Source organism: Elephas maximus, chromosome X (assembly GCF_024166365.1).
Source record: "Elephas maximus indicus isolate mEleMax1 chromosome X, mEleMax1 primary haplotype, whole genome shotgun sequence".
NCBI classification, from domain to species: Eukaryota; Metazoa; Chordata; class Mammalia; order Proboscidea; family Elephantidae; genus Elephas; species Elephas maximus.
Genome location: NC_064846.1, coordinates 37,103,061 through 37,125,751, shown reverse-complemented (window position 1 = coordinate 37,125,751; position 22,691 = coordinate 37,103,061). Strand labels below are relative to the sequence as shown.

Below are 22,691 nucleotides of genomic sequence, written 5' to 3'. Positions count from 1 at the left end.
TTATAGTCTATTTCTCTTTTACTTGCTTCTCCTCTAAGCGCAGCCGTCTCTTCCCTATTTCTCAAACAGGCACCCTCCGATCTCAGGGTCTTTGCTCCCTGTCTTAATTGTACTGTGCCCAAATCTGCCTCTATAAATTTTACCATTGGACCAGGCTCTATGCTCCTGGACCACACAGACTCACAGTAGTAAATAAGAGTCGCCAAGCATTTTGCAGACTTCAGGCACTCTGTTATAGATCCCCTCATTGGATCCTCACAGCAGCACAGTGAGGAAGGTAGTATTTTCCCCATTGCACCAATGAAGAACCTGAGGCTCAGGGAGATTAAGTAGCTTACCAAAGGTGGTGGTGTTGTTAGATGTTGTCCTGTGGAATTTCGACTCATAGTGGCCCCATGTGACAGAGTGGAACTGCCCCATTTTTTATTCTTTACAGAAGCAGATCGCCAGGTCTTTCTTCCCACAGAGCTGCCGAGTGGGTTCAAATTGCCAGCCTTTCAGTTAGCAGCCAAGTACTTAACCATTGTGCCACCAGGGCTCCTCTTTGCCAAGCGTAGCTGGCCTAATCAGTTGCAGAGCCACGAATCCAGCTGGGGGCTCTGAAGTCCAAAGCCCACACTCTTTCCACGTCCCCACTCTGCCTGGAATCTCCTCTCTCTCTCTCCCACAGGCCAGCCGTTTGGTTTTTTGGGTTTTCTTTTATTGTGCTTTGAGTGAAAGTTTACAGCTCAAGTTAGTTTCTCATACAAAAATCTATACACAAATTATGTGACCCTAGTTGCCATCCCTGTAACGTGACCGCACACTCCTCCTTTCCACCCTGGATTTTCTGTGTCCATTCAGCCAGCTCTTGTCCCTTTTTGCCTTCTCATCTCGCCTCCAGACAGGAGCTGCCCATTTAGTCTTATGTATCTACTTGAACTAAGAAGCACTCTCTTCACAAGTATTATTTTATGTTTTATAGTTCAGTCTAATCTCTGAAGAGTTGGCTTAGGAATGGTTTTAGTTCTGGGTTAACAGAGAGTCCGGTGATCATGTCTTCTGGGGTTCCTCTAGTCTCAGTCAGACCATTAAGTCTGGTCTTTTAATGGGAATTTCAGGTCTGCATCCCCCTGCTGTCCTGCTCCCTCAGGGGTTCTCTGTTGTGTTCCCTGTCAGGGCAGTCATTGGCGGTAGCCAGGCACCATCTAGTTCTTCTGTTCTCAGGCTGATGTAGTCTCTGGTTTATGTGGACCTATTATCTCTTGGGCTAATATTTTCTTTTCTTTTTTATTGTGCTTTAAGTGAAAGTTTACAATTCAAGTCAGTTTCTCATACAAAAACTTATACACACATTGTTATATGACCCTAGTTGCTCTCCCTGTAATGTGACAGCACGCTCCTCCTCTCTACCTTGTATTACCCGTGTCCATTCAACCAGCTCCTGTCCCTTTTTGCCTTCTCATCTCACCTCCAGACAGGAGCTGCCCACATAGTCTCATGTGTCCACTTAATCCAAGAAGCTCACTCTTCACCAGTATCATTTTCTATCCCATTGTCGAGTCCAATCCCTGTCTGAAGAGTTGGCTTTGGGAATGGTTCCTGTCTTGGGCTAACAGAAGGTCTGGGGACTGTGACCTCCAGGGTCCTTCTAGTCTCAGTCAGACCATTAAGTATGGTCTTTTTACTAGAATTTGAGGTCTGCATCCTATTTATCTCCTGCTCCCTCAGGGATTCTCTGTTGTGTTCCCTGTCAGGGCAGTCATCGGTTGTAGCTGGGCACCATCTAGTTCTTCTGGTCTCAGGCTGATGTAGTCTCTGGTTCATGTGGCCCTTTCTGTCTCTTGGGCTATTATTTTCCTTGTGTCTTTGGTGTTCTTCGTTCTCCTTTGCTCCAGGTGGGTTGGAACCAATTGATGCATCTTAGATGGCCGCTGACAAGCTTTTAAGACCCCAGACACCACTCACCAATGTGGGATACAGAAGATTTTCTTAATAAACTTTGTTGTGCCAATTGACCTAGATGCCCCCTGAAACCATCAGCCCTTTGGTTTTTTGAAGGCCCCTGTCATGCTCCCCATGAGTGTTCTCCTCCAGCTAAGCATTCCCAATTCTTTCAACCATTTCTCACCTGGAGTCCCTTTACTCCTGGTCACTCCTACACATGTGCTCCAGGAACTGAGCACAATATTCCAGGTGCAGGGGTCTGGCCAGAGCCGTGCACAGCGGGCCTCTTGGACTTCCACTCCCCTTTGCTCTAGACACTGCGACTGCCATTACTGCAGCCTGGAATCAAATTCCCATCCTGGTAATGATGCCTCATCACTGTGTTGACTTAGTCACTTTTCACTCATAAATATGAATAGTTTGCATGTATGTTTTGTCTATTTTGTTCTTTTGCAAAATCTTTGGCCCTCAGGAGCCCTAAGAAACAAGTGTTACATGAGCGCAGAAGGAGACGCATGAGGCAGCCCCAGCATTTCATTAGACTTTGAAATGTGTGAAGTGTGAAGCCTTCCTGACTCGCTAGCTCAGGCCTGTGAGCCCTGCCTGTCTTTGGAAGGAGGGTGTTCTCCCTCTGGATCTCGATGAATGAAACCATGTTGAGTTATTGCATTCGCGTGGATTTCCAGCAGCTCGGAGCGTCTGGCAGACAGGAAACGAATCAAGTGACTATTTTTCCCAGCCTGCTGTTGCCAAACTGGCTGCCGGGGGCCCTAGGAACAGACCTTCTGAAAAATGCCAGCTGGCTAACGGGAACGGGTGGCCAGGCTGGTGCAGATTCTTCTCTGTGCCTTAAGAGAGCACCCAAACTTCCAAACGAACAGGAACCACTCCATGATAGATAGGGGTGAGCTGTGGGTCTCCGGATCTCAAGCACCCAGCAGGTGGACCTTTGCCCCTCACTGTCCTGGTGAAGCCAGGCAGGGTTGTTTTTCTTCCAGGGATTGGCAACTTGTGACATGAATGCCAAAGACATCATGCAGATCCATTAGCAATGGCATGAGGACCAGCTACAATGTTCTCTTCTTCTCCACTGGAAGAGCTGGCCTAGGGACAGTGTCCTCTTTTGAGAGCCTGTGCTCAGACTGAGGTTCCCCTTCCCCCTCCACCAACCTGCACCCCACCCCCAGCATGTCAAAGGGATCACGCTCTTCACAAACCATTTGTGCCAAAAAAGAAAAAAACGTTGAATCGATTCCTGGTAGATCTGCTCCACAGGGTTTCCAAGGAGTGTCTGGTGGATTCAAACACCAATCTTTTGGTTAGCAGCCGAAGCTCTTATCCACTGAGCCACCAGGGCTTCACCAATTGTGCAGGACTGCCGTAACTGAAAGGTGAAAACAGAGACGATGTGCTTTCTCCAAGGCCACAGAATGCTCACGACAATGACACTCAGTGCCAGCGAAGACACAGGCCCTATTTCTTGATCTCCAGAGACAGTATGAGTGACAATGACATACAATACAAAATACATCCCAAAACACTTCAAGGTGAGATCTCACCAGATTCTGTCCATTTTAAGCCCAAGCCATGTTCAAGTGAACTCAGTCCAATCAAGGTCCGCTCAAGCATGGAGGCTGACAATTGGCAAATAGCACCAGCCTGGAGGCCTCGAGTCATTCAGAAAGATGCCACAAGCCCAGGCAGAGAGAAGACTATCTTCTCTCCCCTACTTCATACAAGAGGCAAATATGGTCTGAAGGAGGAGGTGCCATGGAGAAGAGAGCTTGGATGGCAGAATTGAATGTGGCACCAGAAGGGGCTCTAAAACTGGGATTCTCTCCCCCCTCAGCCACCCTATGTCTGAGCTCCCCACCATTAGAGCCATCCCTTTCAGTTAAGGCACTGAAGGCCCTTATCCCAAGGCAAATATTTGAGAGTATAGGCTATTGACTAAACATATGACCCTTGAGCCACACTATCTGGGTTCACATCCCAACTCCACCACATAGCAGCTGCACAACCTTGGGCAAGTCACTTAACCTCTTAACTTTCTATGCCTCGATTTCCTCATCTCTAAAATGGGCGTAGTAATGGAACCTACTTGTAAGGTTGTTTTGATGATTCAATGAGTTAATACATGGAAACTTGGAGCCACGGCTGACACACAGGGAGTGCTCACCAGATGTTAGCCGCTATCATTTTGATGAGGTCAGATTGTGAAGGGCTTTGAACACAAGGCTAAGGAACAATGTGGGCTCGCTCCTGCCTGGTTCCCAGCCTCTGCTCCTCCCCCCTCCACAACTGGAGCTACTTTCTGAGGATCAACGAACCCTCTAGCTGTAGGCTCAGCCCTGCCCCAGGCTCTTGTTGCCTTGTTGCTATTGTTGTTGACTCAGCTACCTCACATGACAGAGTAGAACTGCCCCAGAGGTTTTCTAGGCTGTAAATCTTTACTGAAACAGATTGCCAGGTCTTTCTCCTACGGAGATGCTGGTGGATTCGAACTGCCAACCTATTGGTTAGATGCCGAGTGCTTAACTGTTGTTCCACCAGGGCTCCTTAGACTCTGCCTTGGGTCACATTTACTACTGGACCAGCCCTCACCTTGGGTCCCAGTTCTAATAACTGGGGCTGGGGTCTGGGGACCATGGTTTCGGAGGACATCTAGGTCAATTGGTCTTTTTACATGAATTTGAGTTCTGCATCCCACCGTACCTCTGTTCTAGTTGCTGAATTCTTGCCTCATCGCCTGTGCTGGCCTTGAGGGTCTTTAACGTGGGCAGGGAATTGACACATACAAAAGCAAAGTAATTTGAGAACCATTCAAGATACTGTATGATGAGCTGTTAGGTTGAGTGTTACAGACTGCAAGGATTCTGTGAAGGGCAAAACAGTTACCAAAACCAAAACCAAACCCATTGCCATAGAGTTGATTCAGACTCATAGCAAAACAATTAGGAGTGCCGTAATCAAGCAGAGCTTCCTGGAGGAAACAAAGGTGGGATGGGTAGCATTCACGCTGGCAGAAGATGGAAAGGAAAAACGAGTCTGTTTACCTGGCATCGTTATCATTCCAAACCAATCTCCTCTTCTTTTTTAGCAATCTCTCAAGAGGAACAAGATCAGGACTTACTGTCTTTCACAAACCCTCCGCATCAGGTTTAACTTGGGGTGAATCAAGTCACTTCCATAATCCTTTTAGAGCCCATTGCCAGCAGCTTACTATGCCTCTGGCTTGGAGGTCACCACTCCTGCTCTCAAAGTGGCAGATTGTGGATGTGGGTAGCGCACAGGTTTGTCTGGACCTGCTTCTCAAACTCTGGTTTGTTTGTTTTCTTTTTAATTTTTTAAAATTTCTAATCCATCGTGGACAGATACTTTTGTAAAACAAAAAATGAATTACTGGAAATAATCATGTGTTAGATGTGGCAGCAATATCAAATTTCTATAAACGTTTGTAAGCACTCTCAGTTTCTTTTCCTATCTCCTTGTGGACTGGCACCAATCAGCGGACCACACTTTGAGTAGCACTGCCCCAAGCCTCCTTGGACTCCATTTGCTTAGTCAAGAGATGCTAATAGCACTGACCGTGGACTGCCTAAGAAAGGATGGCTCTGTTGAGATTTGGGCCATTTCCTACTGAAAGCAATGATGGCAGGGATGCCAGACTGATAGAAGATCTGCTGCTTGCCAGCAGCCCTGTGACTTTGGACAAGTTACCTCGTGTCTTAGTCGTCCAGTACTGCTATAACAGAAGTACCACAAGTGATGGCTTTAACAAAGAGAACTTTATTCTCTCACAGTCTAGTAGGTTACAAGTCCAAATTCAGGGCATTAGCTCCAGGGGATGGCTTTCTCTCTCTGTCGGCTCTGGAGGAAGGTCCTTGTCCTCAATCTTCCCCTGTTCAAGGAGCATCTCAGGCGCAGGGACCCCGGGGCCAAAGGACACACTCTGCTCCTGGTGCTGGATCAGGGATATGACCTTATTAAGGGTGTTACATCCCACCCTAATCCTCTTTAACAAAAAATTACTATCACAAAATGGAGGACAACCACACAATACTGGGAATCATGGCCTAACCAAGTCGATACACACATTTTTGGGGGGACATAATTCAATCCTCGACTCGACGGCACTGGGGTGGGGGGATAATTCAATCCATGACACCTCGCCTCTCTGAGCCTCAGTTTCTACACCTGTAAAATGAGGATAACACCTAATCGTACCTTTCCTTCCAGGCTGTTTTGAGAATTAAATGAGATATAATACATGAAAAGCAGCTAGCACAGTGCCTGGCATGTTGCTAAGTCTTCCTGTGTGCTTACTATCACAGTATCTTCTAGGGGCAGATGGATTACATGCAGTGCCATAGAGTGGTTAAGAGCCCAGTTTAGTAGTCATTCAATTTTGCCTTAAAATGCCAATTCGGCCACTACTAGCTGTGTAATATTGGGTAAATTATTTCCCAGAGGCTTCATTTTGTCATCTGTAAAATGGGGTTAACACTACTCAAAATCAAACCCATTGCCGTCAAGTCAATTTAAACTCATGGCAATCCCACGTGTTTCAGAGTAGAACTGCACTCCATAGGGTTTTCAATGGCTGCACTCTTACGGAAGTGAGTATCCAGGCCTTTCTTCCTTGTCTCTGCTGGGTGGATTTGAACCATCAACTTTTGGTTAGTAGTAAAGTGCGAACTGTTTGTACCACACCAGGACCTATATGAAACTAACACTAGTAGCTACGTTGGAAAGCTGTGGGGAGGATTCAGTGCACAGGTCTGTGTCTGACACATAGTAAGTCCTTGATGACTGGCAGTTACATTCCAATTATGCTGACATCCTCTCTCTATTCCTAACCCTTCCTGTTCCATAGACCACCCAGAGGGAAACATGTCCTCAGCTGGGAGAATAAAAATCAGCAATCTTGCCCCATTCTATGTCCTGAAACCAGAAACTTTGTATGTCACTGAACCAGCTAGAATCTTTCAGTGTAATAGAAGGAGCATGGGCATTGGAGTCAAATAGACTTATTTTAACACTGGCTCCATCGCATACAAGCTGTGTAGCCTTGGGTAAGTTACATCATCTCTCAGTGCCTCAGTTGTCTCATCTGTAAAATGTGACAAATGCAGTAAACCATTATCTTCAAAGTGGCATGTGTAAGAAGATTCACTGAGGTCTGGGAAGAAAATATTAGAACTTCTCTTTAAATTCATTTTGTAACAAAAATATAAAAGAAATTAAACTAATGCATGCAATGCACGGATTGACACTAGCACACTCTCTTGGTCTATTTGTAAGATGGTCATTGTCATGGATTGAACTGTGTCCCCCATAAAATATGAGTCAACTTGGTTCGGACATGATTCCCAGTATTGTGTGATTGTCCTCCATTTTGTGATAGTAATTTTTTTGTTAAAGAGGATTAGGGTGGGATGTAACACCCTTAATAAGGTCACATCCCTGAGCCAATGTAAAACGAATTTCCCTGGAGTGTGGCTTGTACCACCTTTTATCTCACAAGAGATAAAAGGAAAGGGAAGCAAGCAGAGTTGGGGACCTCATACTAGAAAGAAAGAAGCACCAGGAGCAGAGCACCTTATTTGGACCCAGGGTTCCTGTGCTGAGAAGCTCCTAGTCCAGGGGAAGATTGATGACAAAGACCTTCCTCCAGAGCCAACAGAGAAGGAAAGCCTTCCCCTGGAGCTGGCTCCCGGAATTTGGACTTGTAGCCTACTGGACTGTGAGAAAATAAATTTCTGTTTGTTAAAGCCATCTACTTGTGGTATTTCCATTATAGTGGTACTGCATGACTAAGACAGTCACCAGTGGGTATCTTGAAGGAAGAATTGGAATTTCACAACACTGAAGCGTTGACTGTGGCACCTGCCTTCTTCCATTTTATTTTTAGCCTCTTCCAAAGTTCTGCAATTTTCTGTGTTGGGTTGTGAATTTTCAGATTGTATCATCTGGTTTTAACTAAACCAATCCTCCTCAAATGGAAAAGCGGCTTGAAAAAACTTCTGCAAATAAACCACAGTCTAAAGATAATATAAAGAATACAAGTACAAATGGGCAATAGGAAAATGGCAGAGCTGCTTCATCTCCCATTCCTAGTATGAGCTCTTCACCAGCCCCATTACAAAATAAAAACAACAGCGATCGAATTGGGTCTGATAAGCAGTCAGCCACATGCAGGTGCACTCTCTCTCTCTCACACACACGCACACACACACACTATAGAATACATACACACACACACACACACACAAAATGGATACTCAACTAATCTATGGTATTAGAAGTCAAGATGGCACTTACTTTCCACGGCAGTTCTGAAACATGTAATCAAATTCTTTGACATGTCTCCTTTTGAGTGGTGGAGCCTGTGTCCCTTCCCTGAATCTGAGCGACCAGCACAGCATAGTGGATGTGACGGTGCCTAACTTCCAACCGAGGTTATAAAATCCCATGCAGCTTCCTCTCAGTTTTCTTGGGATACTTGCCTTTGAAGCCCTAAGCCACCATATAAGAAGTCTGACTACACCGAGACCATCATGCCAATGAGACCATCATGCCAATGAGGAAGCCTAAATCACATGGGGAAGTCATATATAAATGTTTTAGCCATGAGTGCCAGCTGAGGTCCCAGCCAACGGCCAGCATCAACTGACAGACTCTGAGGAAAGATACCTCCAGATGATTCCAGCCCCCAGGTGTCAAAATTACCAGCCATCAGGTCTCCCCAGCTAATGCCCCAGGCATCATGGGGCAGAGACAAGCCATCTCCATTCTGCTGTTTGAAGTCTTGACCTTCTGAACCCACGAGCATAATAACAAAATGGTTATTTTTCACCACTAAGTCTCGGGCTGATTTGTTATACGACAGTAGGAACTAGACGGATGATGAAAGGGCAGGGATGCAAAGGAGATTTCTGGGTGCTGGCGATGGTCCATTTCTTGATCGGGGTACTGGTTACACAGATTTGTTCAATTTGTGAAAATTTATTAAGCCGTACACTTATGATGTATGCACTTTTCCATATGTGTAATTTTTTAAAGTTTATATTTAAAAGCTGAGCAGCAAGACCACAAAGACAAATCCCTACTAATTTTTCAATGATGTTTAAAATCATGTGATTTTCAACATAGTACTTTATTAAATCTCACTAAGCATAAAGATACATGTTTAGAAGCCTCATTTGAAATTTCTTTCTTAAAAACTAAAGACCAAAGTTGGCACATCCCTTTGGAGAAACGCTGGCTTTTCCTACCGTGGTAAGAGTAGTCAAAATACTCCATGTGAAACAATATGGTGACAAACTAAAACGCATTTCTTTGTCAGAAAATACTGTTGGGAGCCATGTAGAAAACATTGCTGAAAACTGAACAAACAGTATTAGAATAGACAATACAGCGTAGGAGGTTTGCTGTACAGTTGGATAAAATGTTTCTACCATTCTCAGCTTTGTATTGACTAGATTCTATTTCAATAATGAAATCTGCAAAGAACTACTTCTTTATGGGCTACTAAAAGAAAGCAAACCCTGGTGCTGTAGTGGTTAAGTGCTATGGCTGCTAACCAAAAGGCCGACAGTTCAAGTCCACCAGGTGCTCCTTGGAAACTATGGGGCAGTCCTACTCTGTCCTCTAGGGTTGCTATGAGTTGGAATTGACAGCAATGGATTTTAGGTTTTTTTGGTACTAAAAGGAAAATGTAAAGAAGATTATGTTCTGAAAGGAAAATGACTGATTTAATTTTTTTAATGTCTTATGGAAAAACTAAGTGTTTTTCACACTGATGAAGTACCACTTTGACTGGAAATGTAAAAAGGAGGGGTGGTTTCAAGGTAAGGTTGTGGAGAAAGGTGGCAAGCTATTAAAACAGCAAAGAAATTGAAGCATGGAACGTATACAGTGTGCTATCGGATGTCATCAATGCGGTCAATGGTATTAAAAAAAGCCTTTTGATATACTCTGGAATCTTCACAGTAGTCTATTTTGTAAGGAAGTAGAGAGTGACACTGAAAGTCTTTGGTGCCACACAGAGGTTGGGTGGTTATTTTGTGACAAAAGAGTTTTCAAACCAAATGATGCATTTTCCTTTCACACAAAGATATGTATGACCTTTTTGGTGGTGTCCCAATCTACCTCTTCAAGGTTAAGTTGGTATTTTAACAATGTGTGAGAAAGTAACTGCTTTTTCCTGAGGAATCAGGACATAAAGAGAGCATTTAGAAGATGGGCGTGTGTGTTTTCATTGTTATATAATTTTGTTGCCAAAACTTATGTAAATGGGACACCTAGGAAACCTCTGGTATCCGCACACTTAAAAACTGGGAAATAAACCTGAAGTCCTCTTTAAACTAAACAATAGTTTAGCTTAACTAATAAAGAATGTCTGCCTTGAGCATTGTGCTCCTTCGAATCCGTATAGTCAATATTAAGAATCAAAGTTTCCAAGTGACTTGCATAAAATAAAGTAACTGGGAAGAGGTATGAGCGTGCATGTATGTCCCACACATGTAAGTAGAGTCAGGGTGAGGATGTGTGGGAGTGGGCATGGCTGGCTGAGGACGTGGAGCCACCCACCTGGGCCCTGAACTTGTGGGATCCAATTGGCAAGACCAGCTTCAAAGTTTAGATAGGAAGCTTAGAGAGCAGTGAGTTTATGTTACCGGGGGAGGATCAGTTCAGAAAAGGAGGGTGAGAATGGTTGCACAACTCGAAGAAAGTCATCAATGTCACTGGATGGTACAGGTAGAAATGGTTGAGTTGGAGTGTTTTGCTGTGCATATTTTCAACGGCGAGAGCAGAAATATAAAATAAATTATTTTTAAAAATCAGGGAATGAAAGTTCCTAACCGGTTTTAAAATCTCCCAAATGTAGAGCTTTTGTGGGTTTTGAAGACGTTTGTTAAAAACACAAAAGCGCAACAACTGCTGATTGATTTGCAAGATCCAGTTATTGACTCTTCAGGAAAGGTGAATGTTTACCAGGTGAATTTCATCAAAAATTTTTGCATACTTCTAATGTGGAACTGAAGCCGCTCCCATAGGTCACCTTTCAGCCAAGTACTGGCCTATAAGGTAAACAATAGCACCCTCTAGGAAGGTGCTTCTTAGAACAATCAACCATAGGAGACCCAAAGGGCAACATCTGCCCAAAAGCAAAGGTGAGAAGGCAGGAAGGGGCAGGGAAACTGGACAAATGGAAACGGAGAACTCAGGGTGGTAATGAGGGGCGTGCTGACACATTGCAGGGGTTGCAACCAGTGTCACAGAACAATCTGTGTACAGAATTATATGAATGGGAAACTACTATGTAAACTTTGACCTAAAGCACAGTAAATTGTTTTAAAAAAAAACTTTGCATAGTTGGTGGGTAGAATTGAAAAGTGATAATCATGATGTAGTAAGATCAGCCAATGGAGCTTTTCCTTTCTTTGGGGGCTGGACATCTTTGTGAGACTCATTTCTCATCTATGACAGCCAGTGAAACCAAGTGCTGAAATAAACTAAACTTAGAACCACACTTTCACGTATCTGTATTCCAGCATTAAACTAAGATTTTTTTTAATGAAGCATATGCAATCACGTTCTCTTGTGAAAAAAAGATTATTAATAACATTTTAGTCAGAGTCAAAAAAGTCTTTGTACTATGTTGTAGTTGTTGTGTGCCATCAAGTCAACTCTCACACACGGTGGCCCTATGGGACACAGTTGAGCTGCCCCATACGGTTTCCTAGGCTGTAATCTTTAGGGGTGGAAGCCCTAGTGGTGTAGTGGTTGAGAGCTACGGTTGCTAACCAAAAGGTCGGTAGTTCAGATCCACCAGGTGCTCCTTGGAGACCATATGGGGCAGTTCTACTCTGTCCTATAGGGTTGCTATGAGTCAGAATCAACTGGAGGGCAACAGGTTTGGTTTTGTAATCTTTACAGGAGCAGATTGCTCTGTCTTTTCTCCCACAGAGCAGTGGTGGGTTAGAACTGTCAACCTTAGGGTTAGAACCATCAACCTTAGAGTTATCAGCCGAGAGTGCTTAACTGTTTGTGCCACCAGGATTTCTTTAAATAATGCGAATACCTACTCAAAATATTTTTTCTATGATAGGGGCATGTAATAAAAAATATTAAGAGACTATGCTTTAATGGAAACCCTGGTGGCGTAGTTGTTAAGAGCTACAGCTGTTAACCAAAAGGTCGGCAGTTCAATCCACCAGGCACTCCTTGGAAAGCCTATGGGGGCAGTTCTATTCTGTCCTATATGGTCACTATGAGTCAGAATCGACTCGACAGCAGTGGATTTTGTTTTTGTTTTGTTTTTTATGCTTTACTAGTACCTACCTTGTTTTAGGACCTCTGGTGGCGCAGTGGTTAAGAGATTGGCTACTAACCAAAGGGCCAGCAGTTCGAATCCACCAGCTGCTCCGTGGAAACCCAACAGGGTAGTTCTACTCTCTCCTACAGGGTCGCTATGAGTCGAAATCAACTTGACGGCAACAGGTTGGTTGATTGTTGGTACCTTGTTTTAGAAGTCCCTGGGCGGTGCAAATGGTTAACGCGCTCAACTGCTAACTGAAGGTTGGAGGTTGGAGTCCATCCAGAGGTACCTCAGAAGAAAGGTCTGGCGATTTGCTTCAGAAAAATCAGCCATTGAAAACCTTACGGAGCACGGTTCTACTGTGGCACACATGGGATCGCCATGACTCACAGTCGACTTGACAGCAACTGGTTTGGTTTTACCTTGTTTTAAGCATGCAGCAAGATCAAGGATGCAGTGTAATTAGCACCGTGCTTGGCACAGAAAGCCCTCAGTAAGTGCTGGCTCTTATAATATCCTCTGTGCGAATGATGCATTACAGGCACTGTAGCAATAATGCTTAAAAGCATGGACTTCGGACTCAGGCAAAGCTGGCGGTGGGTTCCCCTGACTTACTAGTTGAGTGGACATGGCCCATTAACTTAACTTTGCTGAGCCTCAGTCTCTCGATTGTCCCCTTAGGGCTGTTGTGAAGATTAAGGGAGATAATGCACTTTTTGGTGTTGCTGTTGTTAACAGCCTTATTGAGGTATCCTTCACATAGCATATAATTTGCCGTTTTAAAGTTTATTCTTTACTGGCTTTTAGTATATTCACAAAGTTGTGCAACTATCACCACTTTCTAATTCCAGAACATTTTCTTTACCTCTAATAGACGCCCCATACCTATCAGCAGTCATTCTCTAACCCCCACCTCCCCCAGCCTAGGCGACCACTAAGTTCTTTCCTGTCTCTATAGATCTGCCTATCCTGGACATTTCATGTAAACAGCATCATACTAATGTGGCCTTTTGTGTCTGGCTTCCTTCACTTAGCAAATTGCTTTCAAGGTTCATCTGCATTGTAGCGTGTTATCACTCCTTCATTCCTTTTTATGGCCAAATAATATTGCATTGTAGAGATGTGGAAACCCTGGTGGCATAGCGGTTAAGATCCGCCAGGCGCTCCTTGGGAACCCGATGGGGCAGTTCTACTCTGTCCTATAGGGTCGCTATGAGTTGGAATCGACTCGATGACAGTGGGTTTGGTTTTGGGTTTGTATAGATATAAAAAAAATTTTTTTTAGATGTACCATATTTTTTAAATTCATTCATCAACTGACGGGTTGTTTCTCTCTTTTGGCTACCATGAATGATGCTGCTATGAACATTCCTGTCCAATAATGGATGCTTAATGCTTGGCATAGTGCCTGCCAGGCATCTAAGTGCTCAGTAATCCGTAGGTAGCTGTTATCATTATTCTTAATGAGTACTCCACTGGGTGATTTGGGGCACAGGGTGCTTGGATATCAGAAACGGAAGGTTGAAGGCACCAAGGACAGCAACACGTACTGCACAATTTCACTGAGGGCTGTTCCTGCCCAGCAGACCAGCATGAGTAAGTCCCCCTGACCTAGAGGCATGTGCACAGACCCAGCTCTACCACTTTCTAGCTGTGTGACTCTGGGTAGGTCACTTAACTTCTCTCAGCCTCCTGTGTGAATTCAGTGAGTATAAATACCTATGAGTCGGAATCATTCAAGAACAATGGGTTTGTTTGCTTGTTTTGGTTATATACCTTACAGGCTTGCTGCCAGGGTGAAAGAGATAATTAAACATATGAAAGCACCTTGAAAATTCTAAGGGATTATGATTCCAAAGCCCTACATGTTATGATAGCTAATTCCATTTGAATAAAGTAAGGAAACACTTTGTTTGACTCGGTATCCTTTCTCTGCCCTGATTGTTCACGTTCTCTTTACAATGACACCTGGGCCTTCTCACCACAGCCTTCAGAATGGTACCTCCTTCTGTGCAGCTACTCTAGGGCTAAGGGTGAGTAGGCTGATCCAGGGGAGAAATCTGAACTCGTGTCAACAAAGGGCTAGTAAAAGCCTCTTTTCCCCCAGGGTGAAATCGGTGTGGCCTTTCCGTTTTTTTCTCAATCACTTGTTGATAAAGAAATAAATGAATAAATACATACTATTGGAAACCCGGAAACCCTGGTGGCGTAGTGGTTAAGTGCTACAGCTGCTAACCAAAAGGTCGGCAGTTAGAATCCACCAGCCGCTCCTTGGAAACCCTATGGGGCAGTTCTACTCTGTCATATAGGGTCACTATGAGTCGGAATCAACTCGATGACAACCTTTTTTTTTTTTTGGTTTAGATGATTAGAGCACCCTCATGTGTCTCAACGTGGTAATATTTTAGGTCTTGCCAAGGACGTGGCATTCTTTTAGTCACAGAATCAATAAAATGTGTAATGGAAATTTTTTTTCTCGTCACACTTCAGGGCCCATGCTTGACTCTCGGGCTCCGGTTTAAGCCGTTTCAGCCTGAGTCTTCGGCAGGTTTCTTGCTTCCACTCAGGCGTAAAGACTTCTTTCTGCTCCCTGGTCACCCCGTTTCTTTTCAGTCATTTTGAGAAACCCCAGGACCTCATCTTTCTCATGTGTCGACTCGATCCTACCACCTTTCATCATTCCAAGCTTACTCAGCTCTCAAAATAAATTTTTTTTTTCCTAATAGGTACCTTAGATCTTACTGGAGGACTGAGGAAAAAAGTAATTCCAAAATACTAGAGAAGGATTTTGAAAATGCTTACTACATATGACTTGTTCTATAATCTAAGGAAAAGGTATTCAAGATGCTAAGCTTCTGTTTTTAATCTCATTTTTTTTAATTTGTTGTTGATGAAAATCCACACAGCAGAACATACCCCAATTGAACAACTTCTATATGTACAATTCAGTGACATCAATTACATTCTTTAAGTTCTGCAACCATTCTCACCATCTTTTTCCAAACTCTTCCTCCCCCATTAACATAAAACTTACTGCCTCCTAAGCTTCCTATCTAACCTTTCAAGTTGATGTTGTCAGTTTAATCCCTTATAAACCCAAACCAGAAACCCTGGTGGCCTAGTGGTTAAGAGCTAAGGCTGCTAACCAAAAATGTCGGCAGTTCAAATCCACCAGACGCTCCTTGGAAACCGTATAGGGCAGTTCTACTCTGTCCTATAGGGTCGCTGTGAGTCGGAATCGACTCAACGCAACGGGTTTGGGGTTTTTTTTTTTAACCCAAACCAAACCTGTTGCTGTAGAGTCGATTCCGACTCCTAGTGACCCTATAGGACAGAGTAGAACTGCCCCATAGGGTTTCCAGGGCTGTTTATGGAAGCTGACTGCCACATCTTTCTCCTATGGAGTGGCTGGTGGGTTCCAACTGCTGACCCTTCTGTTAGCAGCTGAGCGCTTAACCACTGCACCACCAGGGCTCCTCTATATACCATATAAACCCACTGCCATCGAGTGGATTCCGACTCACAGCGACCCTAGAGGACAGAGTAGAACTGCCCTATAGAGTTTTCAAGGAGCACCTGGTGGATTTGAACTGCTGACCTCTTGGCTAGCAGCCATAGCACTTAACCACTACGCCACCAGGGTTTCCATGATACCCTCTTAAAGAGCACAATGCTCAAGGCAGACATCAAGATGCTAAAGTTTTCACAAAGGTCTCCTTAAGTAAAACTCTGACACTTGGAAAGGGGAAAATGGCAACTAAAGAGTGACATCTGGCAGGGCATACACCCACAGTCACACACTCACACCCACACACTGTAGCTCAGTGGGAAAGGACCTTTCCCTGTCATTGAGAATCATATGACAATATCAGCACAGGTCTTCGGAGGAAAGAAAACTCATATTTTATAGATGGAACCTCAAGAATGTCCCCGGCTTCCTGCATCATGGAGGGTTGTGGAGACCTGAGGCACTTGACTTCCCATATTCTCAGCACCCATCTCTTGCCTGCTTTGATCTGAATCCGTAAGCCCCATGTGAAAACTCCACTGAGAGTGAGCCAAGGATCCACGTGCCTTTAGCTTCACCCCAGGGGCATGTGTCTGAGAAGTTGCGTGTAAAGGAAATTTCTGCAGATAAATTAGGATCCCCCACTGACTTCCAATAAGATTTCTGAGATGCTCTCTCTTCATCGAGATTGATTTTCGATGTCCACCTAACATTTCAGCTTCAAGTTTCTCTACCTCCTGCCATCCTCTCTGACAGTTTATCCTCATTTGCAAAATGAAAAAAAACTGGATGAGCAAAGCAACCAACTTTTTGGAAAGCTCTTTCCTAGGGCTTGAAGGGTTTTCTTCCCATTCCCTTGGAGGATAGCAGATGTCTCAGGTGAGCGGCATCTTAGTTTGAGGTGGGGTCAGTGTTAAACTTTCTGTTTTCCACTCCCTGGTGTCAAAGGCCAGAGACAGTCCCTACTGAAATAGAAATGGGTGCTGCAGTTCTGGGGAATGGTGTGTGCAGTTGGTGACCTGGGGTACAGAGCAGTTGCTAAGTAAAGATGAACTGAGTTGCTAGGGAGGCACTGTGGCTTTCATCTCTGGCAACAGAGTTAAGCAGGGGCACGTGCGTCATGAGCCTGTGGTGCTGGTCAGGCGGCGCCTTTGCCGTTTTTGAACTGGAACCAGAGATATTATTAGTGCTGATAGGGGAAGGAATTGCCTGCTTAGTGGTGAGGAAAATTAATAGCCCAAGCATTCTCCCATCCTGCATTCTCCTTGATGGCATTTTGATTAAAAAAAATATTGCTGCAGCTGTTTGCATATTCTAGAAGTCTGTGTGCATGTGTGTGGCTTGGTGTTTACAGATCTGGGGTTGCAGAGGGGAGTTTCCAGAGCAACGGAAGTAGCTGCTTGTCAGTCAGGGTTCACTTTTAAAATGAAAGCCTGAAAGCCTGGGGCCCACTCTGGGCCAGAGCCTGGTTTTTGAGGGCTCAGCAAAGGCCAGGAGTGGCTTTGGCCAGTCAGCTGAGTGAAGTAACCACTTGATCCTGCCGTTTTTTTTTTTAATGAATTGACCAAATCTATGAGTTGCTTTTGGTGTCCTGCAGATTCAGTCTGAGGCAGGGATGTGGGAGTGGGCATGGAGGCTCCAGCTTTAGATGAGTGTCCCCCCCCCAAAAAGAAAAAAACATATACACACAACCCCCCCAACACCCACACAATCACATTTTCCCAGGCTACCAAACCAGAACAAGGTAACAAATATTTCTTATGCACCTACTAGGTGCACAAGGATAGTACGGCAGTCATCAAAGCCTTTCTAGTTTAGTTGGCGTGTCAGAGCAAGAGGAGAGAAATACAAGTTCAAGGTATGCTCAGGTTAAGACAAGTCCATCCGTTTGGCTGGAATTTGGGACTTGGGTGAGTGATTCGCAGTTGATAAGGCTGGCTTGAATGCCAGTCCCTCTGTGCTAGGACAAAGGCTATGGAGTCAGACAGACCTGCTCTGCCACTTCCTGCTGAGTGGCCTTCAGCAAGTGGCTAACCTCTCTGCAAACTGGAGATAGAAATGGCACTTAACTCTGGAGGTCATGGGGAGGATGAAAAGAATTAATGTGTTTAAAGCATCTAGCACAGTGTCTGGCACATAGTAAATGTTCAAAAATGGATTACAATTGCGTAGGGTGTCATGAAGGAAAAGCTCAGGATATTGTGAGCTGGCCCCAAATATTTGGGGGTCAAGGAGGAAAAGCCATTGAAACCTTCCATCATTGGTGCCACTGTTGGCCAGTGGAGTGGGCCTGAGCCCCCATCCCCTCTGGCCTAGACTGTTGGAACAGTCTCCTGGCTTCCTGCCTCTGCCAGAATCATCTTCCTAAAACACCATCTTAATCATGGCCCTGTGCCTCCCTAGCTCAAGAACCTTCAATGGCTTCCTGTTACTCATAGACCGAACCCCTTAACATGGTGGTTTATTGAGGGAAGAGAAGAGCAAAGAGGAGACTTGGGTTGGGAGTAAAGAGATCAAATACTCTTGTCTTTTAAAATCTCTGATGCTCTGGCTTCCCAGAATTCAGCAGGTCCAGCAGGGAGAGGGCTGGATTGCCTCTCTGAAAAGGCCAGGGCGTTCCTGTGGCCTCTGGCTCAGGTTCACCTGTCCCTGCTTCCTCAAGCCAGCTGGGAAAGGTTAGAGTAGAAAGAGAAAGGAGAGCGGAGCTAGGGGTGCGAGGGAGCAGAGGAATGTCCCTTCTGAGTTCCTGGAAAGGATCGGGCCTGGACCCTGGTCTCACGTTTCTCTGCAGCAGTCCCGGGCAGCTCCAGGCGCTGCGTGGTCAGTCACATGGGGCAGCTGGGCCGCCTCCGTGAGTGCTAGGAGCAGGACGAAGGCGGCTTGGGGACAAAGTGCAGGGAGACTCCTGAAGAGATAAGCAGGAAGGGCGAAGGAAGGGGGCGGGAGCGAGCGCCTTGGAGCTCCAGGCTGGCGCTCCGGGAGGCAGAGGAGGAACCCTAGCTCAGCCCGTCGGGGGTAGGCGATCGCAGCGGGGATGCCGAGCGTCAGGGCTGCTAGGGCAGCGGGGCCAAAGGCGGGGCTGTCCCGCTCACCTGGCTGTTTGGGGCAGGGCGGGGCGCCCGCGCCTGGGGCAGCTGCGCAGCGGCGGGAGCCGGGGCACCCCAGCGGGGCTTGCCCTGGGGACTAGACCGGAGCGCCGAGCCTCCACGCCCCACCGCCCGGGTCGGGCCCTCCCTCCTCCGCGGGGCCTCCCTCCCCCGACTCCCCTCCCTCGCTCTCTCCCTCCCTCCCTCCGAACCCAATTGCTCAAGCCGCTTCCTTCCCCAGCGCCCGCGCCAGTTCCTCTCCCGGTGCGGCCCGGGAAGGGCAGCGAGCCGCAGAGCCGGACCGGCCGCGGCCGCAGCGGTAAGAGCATGGCCCAGCCCCGAGGGGCCGCGAGCCTGGCGCCCAGGCCCTCCCTGACCACCGTGCTAAGCCTGCGGAGCGCCCCGCAGTCACGCCCCTCGAGAGCGGACACTGGCAGCCTGGGCAGATACCGGGGCGCCGTTGCCAACGCTCGGGAGTCCCCCTTCCATGGCTCGGGGATGTCCTCAGGAGCGGGCACGGCGCGCCGGCGGGGAGCGCTGCGCGAGCTGCTAGGGCTGCAGGGGGCGGCTCCCGCCGGGTGGCCGTCGGAAGAGCGCGCCGAGGAGCAGCCGCCAAGCGGGCCTGGCGGCAGCGGGCTGTGCTTGGACCCCCGGGAGCACGCGTGGATGCTGGCGGCCGCCGAGGGCCGCTTTGAGGAGCTTCAGGAGCTGCTGAAGGCCGAGCCGGGGCTTCTGCTGAGGGCTGACCCGATCACGGGCTACACGGTGCTGCACTGGCTGGCCAAGCACGGGCGCCACGAGGAGCTCATTCTGGTGTACGACTTCGCCCAGCGCCGGGGGCTGCAGCTCGACGTGAGCGTCCCGGGCAGCGGTGGCCTCACGCCCCTCCACCTGGCGGCCCAGCAGGGGCACGACATGGTCATCAAGGTGCTGGTGGGCGCCCTGGGCGCCGACCCCACGCGCCGCGACCACAGCGGACACCGGGCCTGCCATTACCTGCGGTCCGACGCCCCCCAGAGGCTGCGGGAGCTGTCGGGGGCGGAGGACTGGGAAGTGGTGGACGGCAACGAGCGCAACAACTCCAACAACAACAGCAGCGGTGCCGCCGCGCGGGCTCTGCGATGGACCCTAAGCCCAACGGGCGCGACGGCAGTGGAGACAAGGGCCAAAGAGAAAGACTCTGCGGGCTCCCGAGTGGCGCAAATTCAGGGCCTTTTGCGCCAAGTGTTTCCCTTCTTCCAGAACCGTTGAGGGAGGCTGAGACTGGAGAGCGCAGAGCGGCCCGGACGCTGCGGGAAGCCTCGGTGCTGGGGTCTCCGGGATCCCACCGAGGAGGCGGCGCCGCGGACGCAGCTCCGGCCACAGCCAAGCACGAGCTCGGGGCCGGTCTCAGGTACTTGTCTCATGCCTCCTGCAGCCACTAGCCAGGAGGACCCGTGCCAGAGCACCCCTCTAACCGAGAGAGAGCCAAGGACCAGGCCGGCCTGGCGCCGGGGTCCCAAAGCTGCTAGGACAAAGGAATTTAGGAGCCGGGTGCGTGCTCCTGCTGTGGGAAAGACACCGTTAAGTTTCCAGCAGCCATTTCTGGGCAGGCGGAAAGTCGGGTTTATTAGGAAACATATGCTAGAAGAACGAGTTAAGACTAACGCACTGATGCAAAGGCAGCGCCTAACCGCAGGCTGAACTCGGCCATTAACGGGTCACATTGTGCCGGTAGAGTCAGCCTCTGGCGACCTGCTCTTGAGACAACCAGGCCTTACCGGTACCTTTTTTAATGTATCACGGATGACTTCTTAAGTATATTAAAGTGGAATATGTTTTCCTTTCACATAACGAAGATGTCCTTTGAGTGCCTTTTTTTTCTTCCATTAACCACAGAGGGTGAAGCTGCATACGATTGCAGGGAAAAAGTCACCAGCCCCTGGCCTCGTGGCTATGAGCTAGTGGTCCAGGGTAGGCTCTGGACATCATTCTCAGAGCAGAAGACCAGCAATGTCCACTGAAGGAGCGACTTTCACCTTGGCTCTGAGTAGGGATACACAGTTTATCTGTTGTCCCCCCCCCCCCGCCCCCCTCTTTGGCCTCTGTCACAAGGATCATCCTAGAGGAATTGTGTTGGGGGGAGAGGGGTGGTGAAAGGGAAAGGTCTTCAAATTTACAGTTTGGACATTTCCTGGTGAGTCCTATAATTTACCTCAACGCGGGCCTTCCAATGAGACACACCCACTTTTTTTCCAAGACAGTTTTCCCCATCAGCACTGCCTTTTTTTTTTTCATTAAGTTTAATATGTAAGTTGTAGTTTGGAAAATTGCTGCAGTTCAGAAATAGCATGAATTGAGTAAAATACAGGCAGGTTGACTCAGCCTGAAAGGAGGAAGAAGCAGTGGGCAGCTAGAGATCCATGCTACCTTGGAGAACAGTGGGTTTTAAAAAATAACACTGTATCCGTGCAGGCTTGATAGCCTGGCCGTGGACTGCTGTGTTCCCCAGCCCTCTCATCCCAGTCCTTGAACACCAGGAAGAAACTGAGTCACCACAGAACAGAAGACCTAGAGATGCAACCCTGAGTCCAGCCATCCAGGTTTTTATCTCTGCTGTTTGCCTTCTTTGTTGCCCCTCTGTGCTCACAACTTTCCTGCTTTCTCTAAATAACCCAGTAGGTTCCTCTCATCCACAAAATGATCCAAACCCTTCCTACTGACGGTTTCAGCCTGCTCCATGTCTTTAGGAACTATGCCTTACACATATTTACACGGGGTAATGTAGTGGCACAGACAGTTAAGAACTGGGCTGATAACCAAAAGGTTGACAGTTCGAGTCTACCCAGAAGTGCCTCAGAAGAAAGGCCTGGCAATCCACTTCCAAGAAATCAGCCATTGAAAATCCTGTGAGTCACAGTTCTACCCGGACACATGTGGGGTCGCCATGCATCAGAATCAACTTGATGGCAACTGGGATTTTCTGTTGTTTTTTGGTGAAAATATATACAGCAAAACATACATCAATTCAACCATTTCTACATGTACAATTCAGTGACATTGGTTACATTCAAGCTGTGCACCCATCTCTTTATCCGTTTCCAAATTATTCTACCACCATTAACATAAACTCATTGCCCCCTAAGCTTCGATTTGATCACATATAGATAGTTCTTTAAAAGAGCACAATGATCAATGTAAACATTCTTTACTAATTAAGCTAAACTATTGTTTGATTTAAAGATTATGTCAGAGTTCTAGTTTTTGTTTTTTTTTTTTTTTAATGTAGCATTTCCTTTTTCTTCTTCTTAATAAACTTCTTTTCCTTGATGTTTGAAGGGGGCAGGGCCAGCAGTTCCTGGATTCTGGCATTTGGAGAATATATCCATAAGCCCCCTTCCACCCCCGTGCCCATTTTACAGATGCAAGCTGGCTAACTGATGCTGACCACAGTTTCTGCTCCACTACCTCCCCCTTGACAGCTGTCAAGGTAGGTTAGGCTTGATGAAGCCTCTCAGGACAAAGCCTTCCCACCACATGGCTGGGTCTGCGGGCTCCTGGATTGGAGGAAAGATAGGCGTGTGTCTTGGCAGAGCATTCAAAGGTCACTTACAACAATAGTGCCCTCTTTATAGGAAAAGTTGGAACCTATGTATCTTAACTATTAGCAGATTTGGGGACCTGCTCTTTCCAAAATGAAAACCAAATCAGCTGGAAGATTTGAAAGCGGCTTTCTATAGTTTTTCCTGGAGTCAGCTATTCTTCCCCACAGATTTTCCTCATCATGTGATATTGCCTAGCCTACCTCCTCCATATAAAACTGAGGTTTGGCTTCAGGGTACAAACTCCCATGCTGAAAACTCTC

General features: G+C 46.9%; 1 protein-coding gene across 1 annotated transcript; it reads left to right on the top strand.

The window, feature by feature from the left end:
* Positions 1-18,563: 18,563 nt before the first annotated feature.
* Positions 18,564-20,876, top strand: SOWAHD (sosondowah ankyrin repeat domain family member D). Its single transcript, XM_049872516.1, has one exon. The coding sequence runs from the start codon at positions 19,175-19,177 to the stop codon at positions 20,096-20,098; it is 924 nt and encodes a 307-aa protein (XP_049728473.1). The 5' UTR covers positions 18,564-19,174; the 3' UTR covers positions 20,099-20,876.
* Positions 20,877-22,691: the final 1,815 nt, after the last annotated feature.

Coding starts and splice junctions, on each gene's coding strand:
- SOWAHD (XM_049872516.1), top strand. CDS start 19,175: ATGGCCCAGCCCCGAGGGGCCGCGAGCCTGGCGCCCAGGCCCTCCCTG.